The sequence below is a fragment of the Labrus mixtus genome, chromosome 8, assembly GCF_963584025.1.
Source record: "Labrus mixtus chromosome 8, fLabMix1.1, whole genome shotgun sequence".
In the NCBI taxonomy this organism is placed as follows: Eukaryota; Metazoa; Chordata; class Actinopteri; order Labriformes; family Labridae; genus Labrus; species Labrus mixtus.
In genome coordinates, this window is record NC_083619.1 from 16536917 (window position 1) to 16556034 (window position 19118).

Here is a 19118-nt window from a genome sequence, read left to right on the forward strand (position 1 = left end):
ATAATCATGCCTTCACTTAACCTATATAAACTCTATTTCACTAATGCATTGATGTGTAATATGTCTCTTTTCTTTTGGTCTCTGTAGCGTGTTGGTGGAGGAATGAGATCATGGAAGCAGATGTACGCTGTGTTACAAGGTCACGCCCTCACCCTCTACAGAGACAGGAAGGATGCTGTGTCTCACGCTTCCACGCCATCTGATGAAGACCCACTGCAAATCAGCATCAAGGCCTGTCTTATTGACATATCCTATAGCGACACAAGACGCAAGAATGTGCTGCGACTTACCACATCAGACTGCGAGTACTTGTTCCAGGCAGAAGGAAGGGACGACATGCTGCATTGGATACGAGTCATTCAGGATAACAGTAACCCTGATGAAGAGGTGTGTTCTAGTAGGGCTCGGTATGTTCAGACTAGTCAGGACTATAAACCCATGGCATCATCATTTCAACCAGTAACATGACATCAGGACAGAGCGTAGTGTAGCAGTGGTGGGCAGTTCTGCAGTCACATCACAAACAGACAAGTCCACAACAGACTTTACTATACAGTAGTTCATTAAAAATAACTAACTCAGAATGTTAAAAAACAAAGTGAATTAAGCTCTCTCATTGACTAATAGAGAGGATTACAGCCTTAATTCATAAAATAAGAGATAATATATGGTGTCACAGGCATTAAAATTCAACCTGGGCATTAAAAAACAAACATAAAAAAACGAGTGTAATGAAAATGTTTGGAAACAAATGCAAATATTTTACAACTTTTTTTTAACTGATCAAAAAATCACATAAAAACTGCATGAATTCAGTATAAGTTGTATATTTTTTTTTATCAAATTGCTGTTCTTGATCAAAATGTTCTGTCATTACAGGATGCTGCTGTGTTAAGTCAGGACCTGATCAGTCGAAAGATCAAAGAATACAACATGATGAGGTATGCAGGACTCCACATTGTCCCCTGGAGTTCAATCACAACCCTCATCCTTGTACCTACCCATTTGGACTTTATGCCATCCTAATGTTTGTTAAAATGTGATTTTTAAAAACAAAATTATGTGTGTGTGCCCTTACATCCGGTTCAGTGCGCCCAGCAGCAGATCTGAACCCTCCCCAAAATCCTCCCGCCAGTCCCTCAGCATCAAGCAAGCCTTCTTGGGAGGTAAAACAGACAGCAAGAGCCACAGCCCTCATTCGCCCAAAACAGGAGAAGATCGACGGGCTTTGAGAGGTAGAGACAGCAGCTCCATGAACTTTAGTCAGAGGCCATTCCTACTCCCTGATAGCTCAATAATGTTATATGTTTGTGATTTTTCCGTTAGATGACTCCAGTCCACCACGGGACAGAGCTGCTTGGAAAATTGGTATTGCAGGCATCATGAGGAAGCCCTTTGAGAAAAAGACTCCAGCAGGGGTTACATTTGGGGTGCGGCTTGATGACTGTCCAGCTGCACAAACTAACAGGGTGAGTTTAGATATATCCTCATGTACGTGTGAGAAAATGCTGCGTTCTTTAGTATCCAGAAAAGGAGCATAGCATTTAATTTAAAAAGACTCAAAATGATACTTTTGTTTTATCACCCCGTCAGTCAAAGCAGTCTCTACATTTAGCATGATTTGGCTGGCTGTGACTTACACAACCCATTACTGCATGCACATAGAGTCACTTTAAAGAGTCAATGTTTTTTGTCAAATATTTAGATACAAGAGATATACAATAATAACACACTAACATAATTGTTGTGTCAAATGTCCTCCTGTTGTGTGTGGTGCAGTTTGTTCCTCTGATTGTGGAGGTGTGCTGTAATGTGGTGGAGGAGAGAGGTCTGGAGTACACAGGCATCTACAGGGTTCCAGGAAATAACGCTGCCATCTCCAGCATGCAGGAGGAGCTCAACAGCAAAGGCATGACTGACATCGACGTCCAGGAAGACGTGAGTGACTGACAGCTGGGTTGCTCAGCACAGTGTACCGCTTTCTGTCAACATCGTTTCGCAGTGACAGAGTTGTACTGAAAGCACTGCTTCTCAATAATCCTCTCTATACCTTCACTCTCTACAGAAATGGCGAGATCTCAATGTCATCAGTAGTTTACTTAAGTCCTTCTTCCGAAAACTTCCAGATCCTCTGTTTACAAACGGTGAGATCTATAAGATACAGAAGACAGTCATGATAAAGAAAAAAGTGTATTATCTTCACCCTAACCCTTCCTGCTCTATTCACAGAAAAGTATGCTGAATTTATTGAAGCCAACAGAACAGAAGACTCAGTGGAGAGATTAAAGGAGCTCAAGAGGCTGGTGAGTGAAAAAATAACATGAGCAGCACATAAGTCTTGTACTTCAAACTATGAATCCTGAATTTTTTATTTTTTTTTGCAGATCCAGGAATTACCTGATCACCACTTTGAAACTCTGAAATTCCTTTGCGCTCACCTCAAGAAGGTGTCTGAGAACTGTGAAAAGAACAAGGTATGACCGTTGGCACCATCTGTTACTGCTAATGTCATAATTTAAATGTCAGCCTTCTACGATCCTTCTGAAATCATGTGTCTTTGAAGAATATTTAATTTACCTGGACTTATCCTTACCTCATCTTTTTTAGATGGAGCCTCGTAATCTGGCGATAGTGTTTGGTCCGACACTGGTCAGAACCTCTGAGGACAATATGGCCAACATGGTCAATCACATGCCAGACCAGTGCAAAATAGTGGAGAACCTCATCCAGCAATTTGACTGGTTCTTCACTGATGAATGTGATGAGGACCCTGTTGTATGTGGCAACTCTTTTTTTCTTTTCCCTGTTTTATTAGAGATAAACAACTGCTACAATAGATCACCCTAACGTTGAGCTATTTAGTTAGGACCTGTTTCTAAAGCTGCACTAACATTGTTTTTAATATGATCTATGGTTGAAATTAGTGAACCCTGCTGAGGTAGTGAAACCTTTCAATTTACTCAGCTTTTTCAGTTTCAGTTGTTATTTTGGTTTCTACCTTCATCATTGGTATTTTGTGCTTGTAATCTTTTGTCCTTGTGTTGAGTCATTTATCCTCTCTCTCGTGTTCTATTCTTGTCCAAACTGTTATTCCCCTCAGACCACAGCTGAGCAGGAGAGCACAGTGCAGTCTCAGCCTGTGCCCAATATCGACCACCTGCTCTGTAACATCGGGCGCACTGCAGCTTCACCGGGCGAAGTCTCAGGTACATTTCAGAGCATTTTCTCTTAGGAGCAGCACCCATGCCTCACCACATCAAATAATTTATCATGCCAGTAATGATATATTTCATCTTAAGTATATTGAAGTTTTAGATATTTGCCGTAGATTTTTTAAGACTAATTATAAGCACTGTGTCATTTATTAATGCTAAGACAATGAATGCCTAATCCCATCATTTTCAATTCTTTGAGCAAAAACAAGTCTACCAAATTGTATTTGTTTCCGTTGAAGCAAGCCTTCTTCAGTAGTTTTTTTTCAATGAACCCTTTCAATTTGCTTTCAATTTAAACATTGGAAAACTGTTGAACAACACCTTGCAATAAGTCTACTTTTTATTAATTATTTTTGGATAAGGTCTGTTTTGTTATGTTATGTTGAAGTTGTTGTTTTGTTGTTTGTTTTTTTGCCCAAAGAAATCAAATTGTCCTCAAGTTTTATTTTCATTTATTTGTTTGCTTTACTCTTTTCCTCTTGCTTAAGTCATTTTTTCTCCCTGTGCTTTACCTGTGTTGAGACGACGACTCCTTTTCTTTCAGTTCTTTTCTTCCCCTCCTCCTCGTCTCTCACATAATCCCGGCATGTTCTTTCCCAAAAAATATCTAACAAACAAAAACAAACGATGGAAGTGTTAACCCCTCTGACCTCTGCCCTTCTGTGTGTAGTGTGTTGTTTTTCTCCCTTATCCCTGTCCAGCACTCACACATTACCCAATCTTGACACAGGCCAAGTGGGCGGCGTCTATCACTCGATGATGTCACTGATGGACTCTGTTTTGTCAGTGATGGACAGCTGGGACTGTAGGAAGAAGGACGAGTGTTGTGCCCAGTGTAGCTGCCTAGTCTGCAGAAACCCGCAGCTCTATTAAATTTGGGCGAAAGGAGGAAAAAAGATAAAAAAGAAAGAAAGAGAAGTCGATGTTTGTCATTTTTCCTGTGGTGTGCACGTCTCATATTTAAACTAATACCCTAAAATTGAGAGGATACAGAGCGATGCTGCTGTACTTTGTCTGAAAGCCCTTCTGCTGTCTCCTGTTGTCTCTAAAGCTGATCGCAAGGACAAGTAGCATGGTACGGTCAACCTCAGGTTTTCTCCCGGTCATGTGGCATAATCTGTCATGATGTCTTAGGTTGGGGTCGTAGTGGTGGGACTGAGCTGGATGTTCCCCAGCACACACTCAAACAAACCAACACATACAACCATGTCCAGACCGATAAGTAGCCAATGAGTTGTGGATGCAGAGGCACACAAATAGCAGTTGACGCATGGAGATGTAGTGGTATTTGCAGAGACAGGTTTCTTTTGGTTCAGGTGCTTCCTCTTGTGTTTTTTTCTGTTTGATTTGTTTACTTTGATGTCTTTATTTGAAAATCTCTGTCTATGTTTAACATTAGAAACATCTAATTCTCAACAACAAATTCTCCTGGTGTCTGGTCATAAAAGGCTATTACACTGCTTATCTTTGTCAGCTGCCGTTTGCTTGTTTTCTGCCTTTTGTAAAGTGGGACCAGAAAGTTTTTGTGAACTCTTTGTTTTGCTTTTTTGTTGTTGAGAATGACAGGAAGTTAAAGGGTGCTCAAGAGTTAATCTAGCATTGAGTAAGAACAGTTTCTCCTTATGCAAAGGCTTGCCTGCACCAGCTGTATCGACCACCACAAACACTCACTGATCTGTTCAGCTCAGGCCCCTTTAGTCACTTACTCAGAGCCAAATGATCACTCCTTCTCCTCTGTGATGTCTTTGAGTTGGGAAAGAATGCCTTCAGCTGGTTGGTGGCTACATGTGATGCTCTGTGACTGACGTGTTTGTCCGTGATGTGCCGTCGTTCCATCGATTACATCGAGCATGAGCTGCTTCTCTGTCTCTTGGTTACTGCCGGGTTTCACCTCCTTTTCTCCCATCAATCATCTCAGGCCTCTTCTAGAGCTTTCTCCACTTTGTTCATATATTGCTTAGTGTGGTTACTCGTCCTGCTGTCTCTCTGAGCTGAAAATGTGTCATCTGCTTTAATTCAGCTGCTCTCATTACACTCATTATATCCATCAGTTTCACTCCTTAACTTCAAATCTGCCTTTTTCTTTCTTTTTCTCATAACTGTTTTTCACAAGTCAGAGTTGACCGACATTCTAATGACTCTCTTCTCTTCAATACAGATTCAGCATGTAGTGACTCTTCCAAATCAAAGGTAATGTCCCCCTCTCCTCACTATTTCATTCGTCTGTCTTTGCTGAATTTGTATTCTTAAGCTTTGTTTCGGTTCTGTATCAGCAGGGCTTGTGGGGGTCAGGGAAGGATCAGTGTAGCAAAGAGATGCTGCGCTCCTCCTTCTTCGCCAGTCGCAAGCGCAAGAAGCCGAAGGACAAAGCTCAGCTCAGCAGTTCAGACGACGATCTGGACTCTGTGTTCTCCAAGAAGGAGCACCCAGAGGAGAGCCAGCAGCAGCCTCTGTGGTCCTCAGATAGCCGGAACGACGAGGAGGAGGAGGGGGAGACTGACGAAGCCAGTGAGAAAGAAAAGCACCGGAACAGCTCAGAGGAGCAGCTCGACACACCCAACAGGAAGGAATCTCTCTTCAGCAGCCTGCTATCACAGCCCTCCCCCTCCCTGCCTCCAGAGCACATGTCCTCCACCCTTCAATCTAGCTCCCCCTACGCCTCACCCCCCCATTCCCCGAGCCTCAGCTACCGCATGCCCATGGCTCATCAGTCCTCCCTGTCCGACCCGCCTTCAAACTACGACGACACAGTGTCCGACCTCGGTACGATGAATAGCACCAGCTCTCAGGCGTCGGTACCCAGAATGAGGCGAGGCAGGGCGGCAGCTGTTGGTCCAGAAGCAGGCCCCAGTGGACTGGGAGCCGAGGTTTGCTCAATCACCTCCGACTACTCCACCACCTCCTCCATGACATTCCTGACTGGAGCTGAGCTCAGCACCATCAGTCCCGAAGTGCAGTCCGTGGCAGAGAGCAGGGGCGGAGATGATGCCGATGATGAGAGGAGTGAGCTCATCAGTGAGGGGCGGCCAATGGAGACAGACAGCGAGAGCGACCTCTCGGTGTTTACAGTTGGGAAGAATGATCAACGGGAACTGCAGGAAGCCCCTCGACCCCTCTCCTCCCACAGGCTCATTGAGTTTGACACGCTCTCTAGAAAGAAAGCGGCTCAGCAGAAAACAAACAGTGAGTCTTCTCTGGAGGGAGCTTGGAGTGATAAAGATTCAAACAGACTGTCGTGTGTGTTAGGCTCAGTCAAAGGTCGCTCCACTGGCAGCCTCAGCTCCTCCTCTCGGGGTGAATTAGACAAAGCAGAGCCTGCATGGAAGCTGAAGATCACCGACCGACTTAAGGTGCGTCTACGGATGTCCGTTGACGACATGTTCGGCGTGGGCAGCCAGAGGAGTCGATCCCCGGAAGGCCGAAGCAAGAAGAAGAACATCAGACGCAGACACACCATGGGCGGTCAGAGGGACTTTGCTGAGCTGTCTGTTCTGGGTGACTGGCAGCACGTCGGCATCGGATCGGGCTCTCGGTCGGAGCTGTCGGCTGTGGACCAGCTAAAGCCAAAGTGCAGCTCTCAAGACTTCTCCATCCGGGACTGGATTGCCCGCGAGCGCCATCGCACCAGCAACCCAGAGGTCAGCCTGGATCTTTCTGAGCAACAGGGGGCACTGTGCAGAGGAATCTCCCAGAGCCTGGGAGCCTCATCCTCCTCTGAACTCCCACATCGACCGGCTGACGTGCTGAACGGGGATATTCCACAGAGTAAAAATCTGAGCCTCTCTGCCACCGCACACCCTCATAAACTCTCCAGTTCGCAGGTGGTCCATTCGCGCTTCTATCAGTATCTGTGAGGGGTTGGAAGCGTGTGTGACTTTGTGTGTTCTCTGTTATGAGATGTGTACTTACTTGGGGGTCCGTCATTATACGTCTGTTGTGTGACCAATATAAGTGAATGAGCATGTTGTACAAATATTGTCTGGAGTGTGTCTGTAACCTGTGTGTGTGTGTGTGTGTGTGTGCGTGCGTGCTTGTGTGTGCTTGTGAAAAGAGAATTACTGCACACAGGGATTGCTGATCTTGCTCATGTAGAAGCATGAAACAAAATGTTGTTCATAAATTTTTTGTTTGTTTGTTTTAATTGACAAATTACTTTGGGATGGTTCAGCAGGAGGATTTCTTCCCTCCTCATTTTAATCCCCGTTATGCTGAAGACTGAGAAGGCCTGATGCTCATGAAACAACGAGCTTATGAAGTTTGTGACAGGAAGTGTGGACTGGGACACTCGAGTTAAGATTGTTTCAGGTTTTAGCAAAGTGGCTTTAAGGATGAACTGACTTTTAGAATGAATAGGAAGTAGTGAAAAAAACTTGAGATTTTTAGTATTGCAGAGGAGCTATTTTTGTGTAAAGAAAGTTATGATGTTCAGAATCGGTGAGTCTCTCAGTAACCAAATGAAGAATGTGCAGACATGCTTGCTGTAAAACTGATTTAAAGCTTTAGATGCTTGTGTTTCATTCTAAAGTGTATATACCCCTATTTTTCTGTGTACTACTTGAAAAGTGTTTTTGGTACAGCCTGTGTGTGGACTGCCTTCGAGCTCTTTGCTGTCATAGGGGCCTTTCCAAAGGTACAAACGTGAAGAGGAAACACTGGACTTATGCAAAATGGAAAGAGTTCTTTTTCATCCCTGTAATGTGGTTTCAAGAGCAGTGAACAACATCCCTCTGATGCAAACGTTATGCTGTGTTAGTGTTCCTGGTTCGCGAACATCAGAGGAAGAAAAAAAAAAATGGGTATCCAATCAGAAAATCATGTTTCTTCACAATAGGAAGTGCCTCACAATGAAATGTAAAGGGTGCCATATTGTCTTTGTTGAGACACATGAAGATGTTACTGTGAATGACATTTTTATTGTTGACTCGGTCACTCTACAGGTTGTTACAAAATGCCGAGCTTCCATTCCTTAGGCATTCCACTCTGGTCTTAACATGTTTTTTAACTTTTTTTTTTTCTCTCTCATTTTTTGATTTTAACAGAACTTGAATTTTAAATATTCCTTGTAAAATAAGTAACTTAAATGTACATATAATTGCCATGTGTTAGCTGCTTTACTTTTCATTTACATCAAATTGCAGGATTGCTTACAGTATTGTGATGATGGTAATGATGATGCTCATGAGGCCTGTGTGGGTGTTGTGGGCAGTTTGGTACTTGTCAGTTGGGGGGGGGGGGGGGCGTTTGTACCAATGCTGTGTTCCTCTGATTGTTAGAGGGGTGTGAACGGACTCCTGAAACACTGGAAATAAATTTTGTCAATGGCACATGCTCATGATTTATTTTTCATTTTCAGATGAGTGTTCACCAATCCAATACTACTGTATTCTCCTGCCCCTTGATGCACCATCAAGGGGCACCAGAACATTGGTCATTTACATTTCCTTACCAATTTTGGTATTATTTCCAACCTCGAAATAATTGGCATTTACATCACTTACAAACTACTTTGAAATGTCTGAGTGGGTATTCAAAGAACCTGAATTCAGAAGAATGATTTTCCAATGACTTTTAGTGGTATGTGGATATTCTTTACAATTTAGTTATGACATTTAACATGAGCCTTTTTTGCAGAATCTATTTAGACTTGTAACAGTATGAAAAACAGGTGTGACTAAATTAAAAAACACCCATAAGGATTGTTTGCATCGCCCTTCTCTTTTTCTGAATTATCAATTTTACTACAATACCTTCAGTGCCCAGCAGAGGGCGCACGGAATTGAGAAAAATATCAACAATGCAGCCTTATACAGTCTATAGTTGCAGCACATGTCACTCAGCAGTCACACATTTTGTTTAAACACTAAACCACAAAGAATGACAGCTGACAATACATTTCAAAATGCTTTATGTACAAGTTACAGGTACAACATAAAGACTTAAACAATATAAGATTTATACACTTTTTACATCCGCTGACTAGAAACCACTGATAGAACTAACAGAAGAGTCATGGGAAGAGAGTCAAGCCATTTAACACACAAGTCGGTTAAAAGAAAAAGACTCACCAGCATGTCAGCTTGGAAGATAAAGAACTGCAAACTAAATCCTTAACATTTTTATCAATATTATACCATCTTTCAAAGAAATATACAATGATGTTCTAATCAGTTCTTTCCATGTTTTCAGGTTAAATGTGCCATACTTTGAGATTTAAACATCCCTCACATAAATCTGGCTGTCATTTAAGGAAAATCAATCATAATCTGGGATCTGGATTTGAGATATCAAGGCCTATCCATATGTAAGTATTCACTTTCAGTGCAGTGTGGGCTCCTACATGAACATTTCATCTGCAGTAAGGCACAGTGACTAAATGAACAAGTTTGATTCACAGACATGGAGGGAAATGTGATTTCTTACCAGCTTTGTTTGGTCACTTTTTTTTTGTATTATAAAACAAGTTAAACATTGTGCCCGTGTTTTGTAAAGCAAAGTAGCCAGACATCATCCATCCATAGACACCACGGGGAACAGAGAAACCATGAGAAACAAGTAGCAGTTATCATACTCATGAATACAATAATCTTTAAATTGGCCGGCAGCTTAATCAGAAAGTGAATTCTCAACATTATGATCCGATCTTTGAAGAAGGTTTATTTTGTGCTGCAAAGCGCTCGATTAATGTGCCTGGTCTGGAATGGAGACGCATTGCTCAATGTATGTCATGTTGATCCTCTTTTTGTCCACTAGAGGGAGCACTTGTCCACATGTTCCAATAGCAGAGAGAGATATGACCGCTCATGTCTGTGGTGTATTTGTCCTCCTGACCAGCAGCCAGCAGGACGAGGAGAGGAGAGGAGAGGGGATGGAGGCCTCTGAGGCCTCTTTGCACATGCAGGTGCCGCCCCACAGAGTGAGGCTCAAATCTGATTGGACAGCAGGTGTTGTCATTTGATTGGGTATGTGAGGTCTTGTTGCATATTGTGCTGTAGTATCTGGCTGGTCAGAGGAGAAGGTTTTAACTGTCATCCTCGTCCTCCTCGTTCTTTGACCGCTTCTCCGGCACTCGGAAACACTCCTCAAAGAAGTTGACCAGGGACTGGCTGAGGTGCTGCTGTGTGTCTTCACTGTGTAGGAAATGTCCCTCATCAGGGTAGATCTGAAGATAAAAACACAACTTTTAATAAAGAGCTGCACCACAACCATATTTAGTTGATAAAGCTTTTCTTGTTAGTATATTTAACATTACGTTTTGAAAACTGAGAATTTCCTGAGTCTTATTTTTAGGAGCAACAATAGAAAACCCTGAAGTATGAAATTCACAGTATAAAACTGAAAATGCAGCATCTCCTCACATGTGTTACAAACAGAAACTTCAAGGATAGTTCAGGAAATTAATTAAACAGTTTGAAGCAAAAAATAACCCCAAAAATTCTACTTTTGTGACATAGATAACTGGTATATAAATCTCCATCAACATATGAAGATCACGTTCCTAACACAGATGACATTTAGAAACTTAGGCTCACCTGTAGAGTGTAATTGGCCTTCTCGCTGATTAAATGATTGATAAACTTGGCTGAGTGCTGGAAGTGAACCTTTTCTGTGGTAATGAAGAAGAGAAGATAAGACTGTTAGGGATCTCTGTTTAATAATCTCTGTTTCAGCATGGGGTGTATCTTATGATAACATAATAATGTATCCGTTACCGTCAGCTGTTGGATGAATTATTAAGTACTGCTTCTGCAGGAGCTGGCCCGCTCTGTGTTCTAAATTTGCCATCTAAAGGAAAGAGAAACATCCACATCCTTAAGTAATGACTGTCCTGGTCCACAAAACTTGGTGAAAGATTGAAATGACGAGCTGGACCTTACCGTATATACTCTGGAATCTGTCCTCGAGCCGAGGTATCGTTCTGAAAATGCTGACGCTGTGATTAAAAAAATAGTAGAATTAGAAGGCAGTTTCGCTGTCAGACAATGGACCCTATAGCTTTTTAAATATCTATGGAAAAATATATCTGTAAATTTATACCATATATTTCAAAATCTGTGATGGGGGAGACTGCCGTGCCACATTTAAGTTCAGTGAACTCCTCAGAGCTCAGAAGCATTGTGGCTAAATATCCTCCATAGGCCTAACAGAAGGTAGAAAAACATATCAAGAAGTTTGATTAATTCTACTTGAAGAATAATGTGGATTTCATGTCAAACATTTGCTGTACATCTAGAAAAGTTTATTGAAATCCTAATTACAGTGAATCTTAAATCCTTACTTTTCCATAAACTCCCATTCGAGTTTTATCGACGTACGTCTCTTTGGAAATCAACCTTAGAAAAGGAATAGAAGTTGTTACAACATATGTTTTGGTCTCAGCCTCTTTTGTGTTTTGCATTTAAAGCAGAGGTGTCACCTGAGAGCCTCCAGCTGGTCCCTCTCCTCCAGTTTTCCTAGTTTCCTCCTGACTTTGTGGAGGAAGTTGGTGCCCTGGAAGCCGCTGCCGTGTCCGTCAAAGCGGATGACGATGGTGCTGAAGCTGCTGACCAGAACTGTGGCCCAGTCCACCTGGAACTGCTCCGACACCATCTGTCCCCCGGGCGTGCCGTCCCTGTGAGAAACACAGACACATCATTACATTAGATGGACACATTTTATTCTCAGTATCATAACCTTACAATTAAGAAAAAATGATCCATGCAGAATGATTGGACTCTTTTTCTCTCATTGAAATCTTAACTTCAAAGAGTGAACAAAACACCAAGAACAGCTCAATGTGGGGCGCTGGTAGCGCAGTGGTTAGTGCGTGCTCCCCATGTATGGAGGCTGTAGTCCTCCATGCGGGCAGCCCAGGTACAAATCCAACGTGGGGCTCCATGTCATTCCCCACTCTCTCTCTCTCCCTTATTTCTGACTCTATCCACTGTCCTATCTCTCGAATAAAGGCACAAAAAGCCAAAAAATCAATCTAAAAAAAGAAAAGAACAGCTCAATGTGTAACAAAACCCAACACCACAAACTCTTTCAAACCTCCACAGGGCTGAACTTTGAATTATCAAAAGCAATTTTTTTTTTTACTAATATGCTATCTACTGCAACATAATCTCGTTAAGAAACATCATACTCTAGCTTTACATTTCAGACACCATTCATGAAGCTATTGTTTAATTGATTTAAAGAGAGTGGGGGGGGGGGGTGACATGTGGCAAATGCAGAGGACGGACTCAAACCCAGAACAGCTGCGAGGAGTGTATCTAACGTCAAGATCTTCCGAACATGTTCTGACTTTTCCAAATTTAGGGAAGAGAAATGACCTGATAGCTTTTCATTGGAATAAAAACAGATGTATTGATACTCACACCAGCAGCAGTAAGGGGTAATGGGCTGTATCTATGAACCCAGCTGGCTTCAGAATCTCCATGGTCAGAGCTGCAACAGAAAAAACTCTTGTACATGTGCCTCTTATGATATCAGTGGACTGACTGTAACACAGATTTGATTGGATCTGCTTATGGACACATACTGTAGTCGTCTATGATGATGGTCTTGTTCTCCACTTTGGGCATCTGCATGTTGTTGAAGGTGATGTTAACTAGTTCATTCTTCTCGACGTCAAACAACTCTGCAATAAAAACGTAAAAGAGCTCCATTGTTAACATTTATTTATCTTAAATTGATTATCTATGAAAACTAGAGAGAATGCAGACAGCACTCACTCTGTTTGTCCTTGGTCCTATAGACAGCCACACTCGGCACACTTGGACCTACAAAGAACAAAATCAGTTAAGAGGAACACAACAATAGAAGTGAATTAGAAAGCCTGATTTGGTTACATGATTTCCAGCAACAAGGCACTGACAGAAGGCTCAAATGCCTCCACCATACTGTAATCAAGCCTCTGAAACTCAATCCACATTGTGCTTCCTCATCTTAAACAGCCTTAAGGAGCAGTCCTCTCAGCACGCTCTGCGGTTAATAATCTACTTCTATCCCGCAAGGAAGGAGCTTATTATTTCACAATGGAGCTACTCTCCAAAGATCCAATTAATGAAGAAAGCCACCGGCACTTTTCTCTCTCTGGAGATGGGCCCCTATACAAATCAGCTTCCATAGAAACCACAGTAGTTTTAGCCACAAAAACCACGCTAGGTTGTCTCAGAGTAACAAACTCAAAAAACACAATCCTAAGCAGTGAGCTCATTTTTGCATTTATTTCTGATCAGAGGGATTCAGCTGTAGTTCGAGGTGACCTGCTAATGTCTGGTTCGATACAAGCCCTCAACACAGAGCACTAATTCAGTTACCTTCTCTACTGAGCACGGCCCGCTACCTCCCAACAACACTCTCTTTCACAAGGACGTAAACACTCAGACCGCCGCTTTAAAAAGAGCATCTTCTCAAGAGGTTCCAGGTCAAGGATGCTCACCTTTGCAGTTGAGTAGGAAGTAGTGCATGTTGTTGCTGAATGAGACGTCCACATAGCCACAGACAAACTCGCAAGATAGGCAGCAGCGGTTGAATGGAGGGATTGTGTCAGCACTGTGGGATGGCGCACAGTCAGTATCACTGCAGAAGCAGAGAAAGTCAAAGCAGAAAGAACTCTGTAAGTCTAGTGGACATCCTACCTGTACAAGTGCCGCCGTTTGGGGTCGTCCTCTGTGCTTAGAAAGTATCTGTAAAAACAATAAAAATTCCACTTTAAAAAAACAACAAACACAATTTGGGCTGAAATGTACATACTAATGCATATAAATGTCTCACATCAGGTTCCTGTCATGATTGTAGGCCAAGATTCTTGTGACGTCCCAGTCTCCAGAGGTCAGGGACTGAAGGATGTCTGTGCTACTGTTAGGCTAGGAGAAAATGAAACATTAAACGAGTGTGACAAAAACGTCAACATGCATATCATAAGGATCGTCCTGTAATGATTTACCATAGAGGTTGACATGGAGATGTGGAAGAACTTTCCTCTCCCGCCCTGAGGGATGGCTCTCGTAAAGAAAAACTTGTGACCATCCTGGGAGAAGAGCGGCGCTTCGTTCTGAAAGGAAGAGACAAACATCTGCTGATGAGTCGGAGGTTTGTGTCACAAACAGTGCCTGCAGGAGGCTCATGTACCTCCTGTCGTACTTGTTCAAGAGCAGACACAAGCCGCAAAGAAGAAGGTGTGTTTCATTTCTACACAGTAAAGGAAGCAGTATCATGTACCTGTCTGTGCAGCCAGCTCTCACTCTCATCCTCGTGTTTCTGAAATCAACAGAAGAGAAATAGTTAATCGTTTACTGGTTCTCAGAACTTATGTCTGATAATAATCTATATCTTAGAGTCAACTATTCATGTGAAAATACTCTAAACAATAGTGTGTTTACTGTACATTCTGAGAAAAGTGAGATACAGCTTCTAACTGAAGTAGGATAGCTTAGCTTAGCAGAATGACCTGAAACAGAGGGAACCAGCTAGCACCTTGTTTTTATGTTATATGCATTATATCTTGTTTGTTCAATCCAAGGCAATGGGGGAAAAAAAAGAGTTTAAACAAGTTTTATTTTACTGGAGTCTGTGTGGCAGACTTTTTAACTAACAGACATGAGTGTGGTACTGATCTCTCTTTAGCTCTGTGGATGAAAGAAACTAAGAGTAGTTACTCAAATGTGGAACGATCTTTACAAAAACAAGGTCAGAAACAAAATCAAACCTTTACTAAATCAGATTGGCTCTGTGGCTTTTAACAACCATTCACCAAACATGACTTTATGCAGAAGCAGAACTTTGAATTTGGCTTTAACAGAGAAAACTAGAGTGCCCATGTTCATGATATTGAAGGAATGTGTCACTCACTGCTATGCTGCTTCTCATTGATGTGTGTTTTAAAGTTTGGCTACAATAGAGTCTGAGATTCACAGTGACAGGAATAATTCTCACAGGTTCTAGCTACACAGGAAACACTTGTTAATATGTTTAAATCTATGATTGTTTTTTGTCTTTACATGAGATTTGTTGACCAAACCGAAAAATATCAGAATATCACCAGATTTCTGTCTAACTCAACGATGACAGCTGACTTCTGGTTTCTGGTTGTTTCACCTTAACACAGACTCCGGTTGTCGCCTCACACAGAGTCAGGATGGAGTTGTTCTGCGCTCTGTTCAGCCAGTTGACAGCCAGTTTGGTGCTGGTGGCCCATTTCACCATGGTGATATAATATTCCCTCCTGGAAAACCAGAAGGTGAGAAAACATCTTCACCACCGACAGCAGTCTCTCTCCCACACCTCGGCAAAATGCTCCAGGGCTACTTTTGGGGGCTTGTAACTTCATAAATTATAAGTTACTGTTGGACTGTCACTCACCCTATCCTGGGGTCATCAGGTTTCTTCATCACCACAGTATGCAGGGGACCGTTGAGGCTCACCACTGACAGGTGCACTACAGGGTTTTCCTCCCCGGCCTGTCGGGGCCAACAGGAAATACAATAGGTCAGACTGGATTTCAGTTTCAGACAGTGATGAGCCGTCTTTCCGTTGTCAATCAATCAAACACCTCAGTGAACAACAACAACATCACGGGGGAACAGCAGTGACCACTTGTGTTCACAACATTCACAACAACACCTTTTAAGTTGATGTGGCAAAAGGAAGATTATTTATACATCAAGGAGCACATGTTTGGCATATTGTATAGTAACATTTACAATCCTACTTCATTATCCCTGAAAGACCATTACTCTGCCATTTAAAAGAAAAGAAACGCTTAAAGCCATTTTAAAATACTTGTCAAGATACAAAAAGCATTTCATGAACCGCCAAAGTCTTTCTAAGAAATCTGGATGAAAAATGTTCCAAGAGCTGAATGACAAAAACATCTTTAACCCCTTTCAAATATTGCGATTCTCTCTCTGAATCAAAACAACAATGAGAGATATTCCTTTTCTTAGGTGAAAGACTGGTAGTGTAGTTCACAAAATTATCCTGCGGTTAAAAGAAAGTCATTTAGAAGGTTATAAAAGTCTCCAAATATCCAGAAACAGACTTAATTGTCACTGGTAACTGATTTTGTTTCCGTCCACCTGATGAATGAAAGTTTAATATTCAATATTGTTTTTTTATCAGCTATTGATAACTGTTTCAGTCTGATGTTCGCAGACTGCCTTATTTAGCCTAAAAGGACATAAGAAAGTAGTAACAGGGGCCCTGACTATGAGCTGTATAATTGTTTTAACATTGCAATGTAAAACTTTACAGCCTATTGTTTTTTTTTAGACATGCCTTTGGGTAGTGGTACTCCAGACTGGCAGGGTAGGGCATTCCTGTGAAGAAGGGAACTTCCATCTTAGGCACCAGCGTGTCGTTGATGGTCATGTAGGCCAGACGCAGCCCGTCTGGAGACCACCAGTGGGCTATGTGGGTCTGCAGGATCTCCTCTGTTAAAAGAAAGAAGAACACATATTACACACCTTGAGGAATTCATGACAGAGAACAACTGATACAAGTTTCAAGATTTAGAATAATTCTGTGCCATTGTTTTACTTTCCACTTGTATATCTTTTTTGATTCTTTTTCTTTCTTATATTCTTTTTTTTCATGACTGTTTTTTTTTTTTGACCACTGCTACAACATAACCGACCTTGACTGTGATGTTTTAAAGAAACCAGTGGACTAATGTGGGGATATGTCTTGTATTTATCATTTAAAACATTTCTTTTTAAACAATATATTCCCTGTGTGCTGCAACAATGTATTTATTGAGCCACAGATGTAGTGTGTAAGTGATGGAGCTGACATTTTGGAGAAAAGTAGGACAAACAGTCCTAAACATTTCCCCTTTAAAAGAAAGATGTGCTTACTTTTGAAAGCCTCTACTCCCCCTCCCTTTCTTCATTTTCCTTTTCCTACAGTTTCCTGAGGGCTGATTTTCCTCCAGCAGGGGGCAGAAGTGCTCCATGAAAGCACTCTGAACACACATTCATGATCAACAACAACCTTTCACTGACAAGAAAACTGATCATCTCAACCTTGATGAGGACGTTGTGATCTTGTTATTCAAAATGAAAATACTGGGAATGCAAAGGGTGAAGCTGTGTTGTTAGAGGGTCAGCGTTTGTAAGGATCACGCTGTAACCGCTTTCGCTCTCTAAGGCCAACTTTCTTTGTCGGAACACAGCGGGGGTTTCAAGGCCAGTTTGAATAACAAACAAAACCATTTAGAGAACTACATCACATTTGTGGTTTGCAATATTTTTTGAAGGTTGGGACATTTAAGAAGTCGCTTGGCATACGACTTTGCACATGATGGCATTTATATTTGACCTCCAACAGTAACAGCAACATTTATCCACAACAATCACTGTTTCGAGTGGCAAACATACATCTTAACCTCCATTAGCAGGGGAAGGACAGATGTTCCCACTACCAACCACAGACACCCACAGGCATGTGCAGGTTATCATACATGCAAACATGAGATCTCGTATGTTTCTCACACACCTACTTCTCTACAGGAAACATTCACTCATCTCAACTGTAAATCCCATGCTGCTCATGTGAAAGTCATCCACTCAAGGTTGAGCGTATGGGAAATGGAGTAAATACTAAAGAGAGCGATAACGCAGCTTCAGCTTCGATCACGTGTAAACACGTGTAGCCAACTCAACCTCACCTGAACAATACAGAGCACAGTGTAAGCAGCGCAGCTACACGGTATCTGTGTTTGTGAAACAGTCTGTTATCCACTGATAAATGTATAAAACATAGAGGGAACACACAGCACAACAAATCGTTCTTTAGCATTGAAAATTGATTATTTCTCTCATGTCATGTTCTGTGTCTCCAACAAAGAAGTAATCCCATTAATGAAAAAACGATTAGCCTGACGCAGTCCATGAACTGATGCTGAATTTCTCTCTTCATAACTGGCCTTTTGTAATTACATTATCCAATAATACTGCAATTATCACCCAAAGCAACCCCTCTTTATAACCAATCCAAAATGTATAATCACCAATACCTGTTACAGAAGTCTTCCCTTTCTAAAAAAGAAACATATAAACTTTAGAATAAATGAATTGGAGTCTCAATCATGGCAGCGAATCAGTAAACAAAACAATATCCGAGATGAATATAATTGGAGTGTCTGTCACACATATGCATTAATCAGAAAATGTCTCATAATAAATTACAAGTGTGTTTCCTTTTGAACATCTGCGGAGAGAGATTGCAGCACAGAAGACATGAATTAATTACATTTCCTGAACACAAAGACGAGCTATGGGAAGTCTTGAGTAGGAGGAGCACTGAAACACATCCAGCTGGGCCTTCTCAAACGGAACCATGCGCACAAACATCTGCCCACCTCGAGGTGGTGGGGAGGTTGCAAGTGTCACATGAGACGAGCAAATGGTCTTCATAATAAGTTGGTTTAATACAATATATACTTTTATGTTTGTTGACACCCCTGACTATGAGTTCCCACATACGTTTTCTTGACTTGGTGTTAGAGTCATAGACTTAAAGAGGCTGTGATTAATATGTTAATTTCAACAATGGAATCATCAGCCTAATATGCACTTTAGTCAGGTGTATAAAGTGTTTTATTGTCCTATGTAACCTTGCTCCCTTTAAAAGGTACATAGACAACATTTGTGTCATCTGGAATGGGACCGCTTACAAGTTCGTTCAGTATTTGAACTCTACTGCTGACTATTCGGCATTCACAAAAGAGCATCGTCCCAAGGAGATAAATCTTTTACAATAGATCTCACCATCTATAAAGGTGAAAATGTTGCAGACTACAATTTTTAGCGAAACCCTAAACAGAAACACACTCTCAAGAGCAGACAGTAACCACCCTAATCAGCTTATTAAATATGTTAATGCAAAAGAATGAAAGAATGTCTCCAAGCCAGAAGCTGT

The 19118-nt window shown here is 41.7% G+C and overlaps 2 protein-coding genes across 9 annotated transcripts in view; one reads left to right on the top strand and one right to left on the bottom strand.

Annotated features, from left to right (window-relative positions):
- Window positions 1-8539, top strand: part of arhgap21b (Rho GTPase activating protein 21b) — a 32246-nt gene extending 23707 nt beyond the window's left edge. For 2 of the 3 annotated variants that reach the window (XM_061044722.1, XM_061044724.1), the window contains 12 exons: window positions 88-387; window positions 880-941; window positions 1090-1235; window positions 1327-1469; window positions 1780-1938; window positions 2066-2144; window positions 2230-2303; window positions 2385-2474; window positions 2608-2775; window positions 3101-3206; window positions 5374-5405; window positions 5489-8539. In XM_061044722.1, coding sequence (XP_060900705.1) covers window positions 88-387; window positions 880-941; window positions 1090-1235; window positions 1327-1469; window positions 1780-1938; window positions 2066-2144; window positions 2230-2303; window positions 2385-2474; window positions 2608-2775; window positions 3101-3206; window positions 5374-5405; window positions 5489-7069 — 2940 coding nt within the window. In that variant the 3' untranslated portion in view covers window positions 7070-8539. The remainder of the gene's footprint in view (window positions 1-87; window positions 388-879; window positions 942-1089; window positions 1236-1326; window positions 1470-1779; window positions 1939-2065; window positions 2145-2229; window positions 2304-2384; window positions 2475-2607; window positions 2776-3100; window positions 3207-5373; window positions 5406-5488) is intronic. The other variant, XM_061044723.1, reaches the window with a different exon arrangement.
- Window positions 8540-9936: 1397 nt separating this feature from the next.
- Window positions 9937-19118, bottom strand: part of LOC132979165 (dipeptidyl aminopeptidase-like protein 6) — a 75287-nt gene continuing 66105 nt past the window's right edge. For all 6 annotated transcript variants that reach the window (XM_061044729.1, XM_061044727.1, XM_061044726.1 and 3 more), the window contains 18 exons: window positions 16476-16630; window positions 15561-15658; window positions 15297-15423; window positions 14421-14459; window positions 14146-14253; window positions 13974-14065; window positions 13838-13885; window positions 13639-13751; window positions 12929-12976; window positions 12736-12834; window positions 12572-12641; window positions 11629-11823; window positions 11491-11545; window positions 11250-11352; window positions 11090-11145; window positions 10925-10997; window positions 10745-10818; window positions 9937-10374 (listed from right to left, as the gene is read on the bottom strand). In XM_061044729.1, coding sequence (XP_060900712.1) covers window positions 10234-10374; window positions 10745-10818; window positions 10925-10997; window positions 11090-11145; window positions 11250-11352; window positions 11491-11545; window positions 11629-11823; window positions 12572-12641; window positions 12736-12834; window positions 12929-12976; window positions 13639-13751; window positions 13838-13885; window positions 13974-14065; window positions 14146-14253; window positions 14421-14459; window positions 15297-15423; window positions 15561-15658; window positions 16476-16630 — 1694 coding nt within the window. In that variant the 3' untranslated portion in view covers window positions 9937-10233. The remainder of the gene's footprint in view (window positions 10375-10744; window positions 10819-10924; window positions 10998-11089; window positions 11146-11249; window positions 11353-11490; window positions 11546-11628; window positions 11824-12571; window positions 12642-12735; window positions 12835-12928; window positions 12977-13638; window positions 13752-13837; window positions 13886-13973; window positions 14066-14145; window positions 14254-14420; window positions 14460-15296; window positions 15424-15560; window positions 15659-16475; window positions 16631-19118) is intronic.